General features: G+C 72.4%; 1 protein-coding gene across 1 annotated transcript; it reads left to right on the forward strand.

Annotated features, from left to right (window-relative positions):
• The first annotated feature begins 1,782 nt into the window (after positions 1-1,782).
• C1QTNF12 (C1q and TNF related 12) lies at positions 1,783-5,593 on the forward strand. The gene is made up of 8 exons (XM_058304835.1): positions 1,783-1,917; positions 3,261-3,434; positions 3,523-3,634; positions 3,733-3,860; positions 4,139-4,247; positions 4,375-4,465; positions 4,989-5,067; positions 5,371-5,593. The coding sequence occupies exons 1-8, from the start codon at positions 1,783-1,785 to the stop codon at positions 5,467-5,469; spliced, it is 927 nt and encodes a 308-aa protein (XP_058160818.1). The 3' UTR covers positions 5,470-5,593.
• Positions 5,594-6,813: the final 1,220 nt, after the last annotated feature.

Raw genomic sequence — 6,813 nt, forward strand, 5'->3', positions numbered from 1 at the left:
CCGCCTGGAGCCTCCTTGAGGCACGTGCCCGCCTTGGCACCATTGTCCCGTGCCGTGCAGCGCGGCAGTGGCGACGCTGTGAAGGATGCTGTGCTAATAAAGGGAGACGTGTGGCCTCAGCTGAGTGGTTTCCAGCCGTGTGGGGAGCGCCTGGGAAGTGCTTCCTGTCTGCGCAGAAAACTGCAGAGGTTTCCCGAGCATCTGCAGGAAGGCTCCAGCCTAGGATTCCATTTGATTTCCAGCACATTCCCAGAGAGGTCTCAGACCGAGCAGTGGGAAAACTTTCCCTCGCGAGCCAGGAGCGCTGGAGGACCCTTCCCGGGGACCGTGCCTGTGGGGTGTGGAGGCTGAGGCTGGGCTGGGCCTGCCGCCAGGGCTCCTTCGGGGCTTGGGGCTGCCCTCCCTCCGGCCCCCCGTGGGCTCCTCAGCCAAGAATGTCAGCGCCTGTTTCCCAGACAGCCCCAGCGCTGCAGAGGGGCTGGGGGCTGCAGGACGCCCAGGGACGGGGGCAGGCGCCCGCCTTGCCTGGTGTGGGCAGATGGCAGTGGCCTGTCCGCCAGCCCCACACTCTGGGCCCACTGTGCCCCAGGGACAGAGGATGGCCTGGTTTGGGGGGTGGCAGCGAGCAGGTGGTCCTGCCCCTCGCATCTGGTCCGCGCTGTGGCTCTGCTGCTGGGTGTGGCCAGGGCCTTCGGAGCCGCAGTCCTGAGGGCCAGTGTCGTGCATCTGCCTGTCGACCTCGTGGAGCCTGTCCTGAACCTTGGGGAGAAACCGTGGGTGGCTGGCCCGCGCCAGAAGGAGGGCGAGCTGCCAGCGGTGCCACCCGGCCACTCCTGGGATGGCTCCCGTCGCGCTGGGCAGGGCACGATGGCCTTCTGGGACCCCTCGGAAGGCTGGGACCCAGGGACTGGCTCCCGTGGGTTGTGATGCTGAAGGGTCTGCTGAGACGGGGTTGGAGGCCTTCGAGAGCTCCCTCGAGGGAGCGCCCCGACCAGCAGCTGTTCCTGGAGGCGCCTGCTGCTTCCTAAGCTGGGGTGGTGGGGGGCGGCACGGGGAGCTGGAGACCCTGGACGGAGCTTCTACTGGCTTAGCTTGGTCGAAGCTAAAGGGCCCGGTAGGGGCAGCTCCTCAGGGCCACTGGGTCTGCCCTGCCCACACGGCCCCATTGGGGTGCAACCCTCAGACTCTCCCAGGGCTCCCGCTGGGTATGGTGGGGAGCAGCTGGGAGCCTGAGGCATCTAGGGAGGCAGAGAGAGGGGTCTCCAGGTGTACCCCGACACCTCTGGGGCCCTGACCTGCCACTCCGGTGATGGGAAGCGGAGGCGCGGGGCAGCAAGTTGGGAGAGGCAGTGTTCCCTGATGGGGCGGACCCCCGGGGAGGGCTGGGGGTGGAGTAGGCTCTTGTTCACAGAGGGGAGGGGGTGCAGAGGGGCCCCTGGCACTGGGGCGTGGGGGTCCCTGGTCCCTGGCCCCGCCCCTCCCTCCTGGGCGGCTGCAGACTGGTGTGAGCCTCCCCGGGGCGGCGAGGCGTGGGAGGGAGGGAGGCTCTGCGCGGTGGAGCGGGAGCGGGCCGCGCCCGGACAGGCGCCCTCCCTGCGGCACAGACATGCTTCGGCAGCCGGTGGCGGGGGCCGTCCTGTCCACGGGGGCTCTGGGGGCGGAGCCGCGGCTGCCCACCCGTGCGGGGGCCCGGCCCCGGGGGCCGCAGTGCTGAGCCGCCCTGGCCGCAGGGCCCCCGTGCTGCCCGTTGGCCACCGTCCACCGGCTGCCCTGCCGGCTGCCATGAGGGGCTGGGTTTGGGCCATGGCCGTGGCCCTCCTCTGGCCGCAGCTCATGCTCCCTGGTGGCGTCGGGGCCCGGCGGGAGCCCAAGAGGCTGCGGCCGCACGGACAGCGCACAGAGCCCCCCAGCACCACTGTCCCCAACGGCGAGGAACTGCTTAGCTCCTCCAAGGTAGGGTGGGCTGGGCACGGCTGGGCATGGGCTGGGGCATGGGCTGGACATACGGGCTGGGGCATGCAGGCTGGACAGGGCTGGGCGCATATGGGCTGGGCACATGGACTGTGCATGGGCTGGGCACAGGCTGGGGTACGGACTGGACACACGGGCTGGCGCATGCCGGCTGGACACGGGCTGGGCGCACATGGGCTGGGGTGGCTCTCGGGTGCCAGCCTCCCCCTGCCCCGGCTCTGCTTCTCCCACCAGCTGCAGCCAGTGGCCCCTTCCCCTTCCCTGGACCACAAGCCTGTCTTGGTAGGGAGGGGCTTTGGGGCAGGAGCTGGGGTTGGGGCTGGCCACTAGGGAGGGGTGGGGGAGGAAGGGCTTCCCGGGGACGGCAGTGGCCTCTGATGCTGCAGGCGACCCTCTGGTCAGCGCGGGCCTTCGGTGCAACTGCGGATTCAGGAGGGGAAGGGCCCCAGGCCGTCAGGCAGGTCCTCGACGTGCAGCTGTGGCCCCCGTGCTGGTACCTGGCCTCATCTTGACCGAGTCCTCTCACGCTGAGGGTCTCCCAAGAGGTCCTGGGGCTGGCCCCGGGAGCCCAGTTCTGGGGACCTCCTGTCATCCTTGTCCCTCTGTCCTGCCATCCCGCAGAGAGGCCGGGCCTTGGCCAGGTGCAGCAGCGTCTGTCCCTGGGGTGGGAAGAGGTGGTCACTGCTGCAGGCCTCCCCCATCCATGTCCTGTCCTTGCCCCTCCCACGGCATCGCCATGGTGGCCTGTCCACTGCCCACCCACGTGGCCCGAGGCCCAAGGCCCCATTTTCCAGGATGGGCAGCTGAGGGGGGTTGGCTCAGTAAGAGGTGACAGCCCCCGGGCAGGCAGTGGTGCGGCCAGCAGGGCCTCTGGGGGCAGGAGGAGGCCCGCCATGTCCCTTGGCCTCTGGCCGCCCCTGGCAGGGGCTGCCCCTCTGAGAAGGGCCCTGGCGGCCCCTGTCCAGGTCGGGCGCCTCCGCTGCTGCTGGTGGCTCCAGGTCCCCGTCCCTGGCCTCCACCTGCTGCTCATCGCCTTGGCCCTGGGGTCCTGAACGAGCGTGGAGAGGGGCAGGGAAGGCTGTGGGAGCAGGCAGATGTGGGGGGCACTGGGGGCTCGGCTTCCCCCTCTCCCTGGCCCGGTGGGAGCCGCCTGGCCTTGTCAGGGTCTGCGCCCTCCCCAGTCGCTGGCGCAGCCATCCTCGCCTAGGGGGACGGGCAGTGAAGCTGGGCTGCTCTCGCCCACTGCCCCGCCCCCGCCAGGACCCCAGCCGGGACCACGCCCGCTGCAGGCCCCTGGGCTGGGCCTCGCCGCTCCATCGCGCCTGCCCTGCCCCCCTGCCCTGCAGCCGCTGGAGGCCGCAGGGCCCGAGTTCTCAGACGCCCACACGACGTGGCTGAGCTTCGTCCGGCGGCCGGACCAGGGGCCCTCGAAGAGACGGTGCCGAGCCAGGGACAAGAAGCTGGTGAGACCCGGGTGGCCCCCGGGGCCTGGGCCCAGGGCAGGGGCCGCAACCCCTGGGGGCCTCACGCTCTGCCCCTGCTGCCTCCCAGCGAGGCCTCTCTGGCCCCCCAGGTCCTCCTGGGCCCCCCGGCCCCCCGGGCCCTCCCGGGGCTGAAGGTCCTCAGGAGACCCTCCTGCGCGAGTTCCAGGAGCTGCTGAGAGGTGAGGCCGACCTTCCCCTGCCAGGAGCCTGGCCAGGGCCCGAGGGGCTGGGACTGCCTGCTGACCCGCGCTGGCCGCCACTGCCCTTGTCCCCGCAGAAGCCACCGAGCGCCGGCTCTTGGGGCCGCTGGGCGGGGGGCTGCTGGCTGAGGCCTTCCACTGCCGGCTGAGGGCCCCGCTGCGGGTGGACAAGAAGACGCTGGTGGAGCTGCACGGCTTCCAGGCCGTGAGTGGGGGCCGGGGGGCCGGGGGGCCTGGGCTCTGGGCCGGCCCCACAGGTGGGCTGGGAGTGCCTGACTGACACACAGACGCCCCTGGACGGGCGGCCGAGGGCCTGGAGGGGCTGGTGCCCCCCCCCCCAGCCGCCACACCAAGGCGCGGGGTGGGGGGCCAGGAAGCGGGAGACCTGCCCCCTGGGGCTCAGGGCCTGAGGCCCCGGGGGAGACACCCCCACCGGCCCCAGCCCCCCAGCCTGGAGCCGCCGCTCACCCACCGCCCTCGCAGCCCACCGCCCAGGGCGCCTTCCTGCGGGGCTCGGGCCTCAGCCTGGCCTCTGGCCGCTTCACCGCACCGGCGCCCGCTGTCTTCCAGTTCTCCGTGAGCCTGCACGTGGGTGAGCCTGGGGCGGCCGGGGCCGGGGTCCCCTCGGGGAACACAGACCCTGGCCCCAGCCCGCCCCCGCGCGGGGCCTGGAAGGGGGGTCCTGGTGGGCCCTCACGGCCTCTGCCCCAACCCCTCAGACCACAGTGAGCTGCAGGGTCGGGGCCGCCTGCGGGCACAGGACGCCGTCCGCGTGCTCATCTGCATCCAGTCCCTGTGTCACCGCCACGCGTGAGCCGGGGCTGGGGTGCTGCCGGGGGCTGCCGAGGGCAGGTGGGGGGCCGAGGGGCTGAAGTGCTGCCGGGGGTGGGTGGGTGGTGAGGAGCCGGGGTGCTGCCAGGGGCTGCTGAGGGCGGGTGGGGGGGGCGAGGGACCGGAGTGCTGCTTGGGCGGAAAGGTGGGGTGCTACCGGGGGCAGCCGAGGGTGGGCGTGGGGCGTGGGATCGGGGCTGGGGTGCTGCCGGGGCGGGCGGGTGGGGGGGCGAGGGGCCGGGGTGCTGCCAGGGTGTGTGGGTCGGGGGCTGCGGGGGGCTGCTGAGGGCAGGTGGGGGGCAAGGGTCCAGGGCTGGGGTGCTGCCGGGGGCGGGTGGGTGGGGGGGTGCCGGGGCGGACTACTTTGCACATGGAGAGTGGACGTGTCAAACCAAGTGCAGGTTGCTGAGCTGCTTGGGGCTCACGGGGGCCTCTGGGCACTGCAGTGGGGTCAGGACCCCCAGGCCACCTGCGCCCCACCTGCGCCCGCACTTCCCGCCAGGTCCCTGGAGGCCGTCGCGGGCCTGGAGAGCAACAGCAGAGTCTTCACGGTGTCGGTGCAGGGGCTGCTGCGACTGGAGGTGGGCGCAGGGGCCCTGGGGGGGGCCCTGGGGCGGGGGGGGGCCCTGGGGGGGCCCACCGCCCAGCAGCTGCCTCTTGAGCGCTGACCACACGCCCCTGCCTCGGCTCTCCAGGCCTCTAAGCCGGGGTCTGCGGGGTGGGCTGGGCTCTGGGCCGGGGGGCTCTGTGGTGCAGAGGACAGAACCTCGCCGGGGCTTCCTGTGCGCTCCCGTGTGTGGGTGGGCTGTGGGAGGGAGGGAGGTGTGTGTGGGGGGGAGGCCGGCCTGAGCTGCTCACTGGCCATGACCCGCACGGGGCTCCAGGCCGGGCAGTACGCCTCCATCTTTGTGGACAACGGCTCTGGGGCGTCCATCACCGTCCAGGGCGGCTCCAGCTTCTCGGGCCTGCTTCTGGGCCCCTGAAGGCAGCTGAGGAGGAGAGGAGCAGCAGGCCCGCGGGTCAGGACAGGCTGCGTGTCCGGTCCCCACTGCCGCCCGCCCCGCCTTCCCTTCTCGGGCGCCCCCATGCTCTGTTAATAAAAGGTCATGGCAGTAAAGCCCGGTGCCTCCCGCCCTCATCTGCCTCTCGCGGTCCTGCAGGAGTTGGGAGCGGGCAGCACGTGGAGACATGCCAAGGGGTGCGGGGCGCAGGGTGGGGGAGGGGGCGGGCCTGGAGCCCCAGCAGCATCCTGGGGGTGTGGGCAGCAGGCAAGTGTGCGGCTCCACGGCAGCCCTGCGGGCACAGAGCGCACACACACGTGGGGGGCTGGGGGTTCCCAGGCCGGGGCAGGAGGTGCTGGGGCTGCTGCACCCCAAGATGGGGCTCCACAGGGGTCCCTGGGTGCGCACGGGTCCAGGCACCCTCGGTGAGTCCGGGGGGCCTGCTGCATCCCGGCTCCTGCAATGCAGACCTAAGAACGTAGATTGGCTGTGGGCGCTGCGAGAGCATCTCACGTGGCCCTGGGGGACTCGGCCACGGCAGGAGGGCCTGGAGAGGGAGGGTGGGTGCCCGTGGAGCGGGCAGGTGCGGGGAGCTGCCGTCCTCACGCCCTGTCGGCCCCAGCCAGCATCTGCAGGGGCGTCTGCGGCACAGCGACCGCAGACCGGGTGTTCTCAGCCTGAGATGGCCGGGGATGGTGGGCTGGGCGGGCCAGGGGGGCCGGGGGGGCTGGGTGAGGGACCAGGGGGGGCACACCACGGGGGAGCATGGACACGGGCAGCCTGCCCTGTCCTGGCGCGGGGTCCTGGGCCGGCCTACACCCCCTCCCCCCAGGCTGGGGCTTTTTCGTCTGACCCACCGCTGGTCCTCGTCCGCCCCTGGGGGTCCACGAGGAGGCCGGGGCGTGCTGGATCCTTGCCGCCCACCGCCTGCCAGAGTGGTGCGGGGCCAGGCCTCGCCTCCACGGGGGCTTCCGGCAGATGAAATGGAGACCCAGGTAGGCGGCCCCGGCGGACGCTGGTGGCAGGAACCACGCTGGGCCCTGCGTCTCGGCGCCCGCCTTCACCATCCTGCCCTGCGCTTGCCCCCTATTGATCATCAGCCGCCAGCGGCCCCCGCGCCTGGGGTAAAGGCCGGGGCCAGTAGGGCGAGCCGACTCGGCGGCCCAGGACACCTCCCCCCACTTGCCCTTCTTTCAGCCTTGTCTCCTCCCCTGCAGGGGTCGAACAGCTCCCGGGGCCTTGGGGGATCTGGAGCCCCCCTGAGTGGGTCCTGGAAGAAGCCGGGGCCTTGGGGACCGGGGGACCCTGGGGCTGGCTCGGGGCAGC

This window comes from Dasypus novemcinctus, chromosome 9 (assembly GCF_030445035.2).
Source record: "Dasypus novemcinctus isolate mDasNov1 chromosome 9, mDasNov1.1.hap2, whole genome shotgun sequence".
Classification (NCBI taxonomy): domain Eukaryota; kingdom Metazoa; phylum Chordata; class Mammalia; order Cingulata; family Dasypodidae; genus Dasypus; species Dasypus novemcinctus.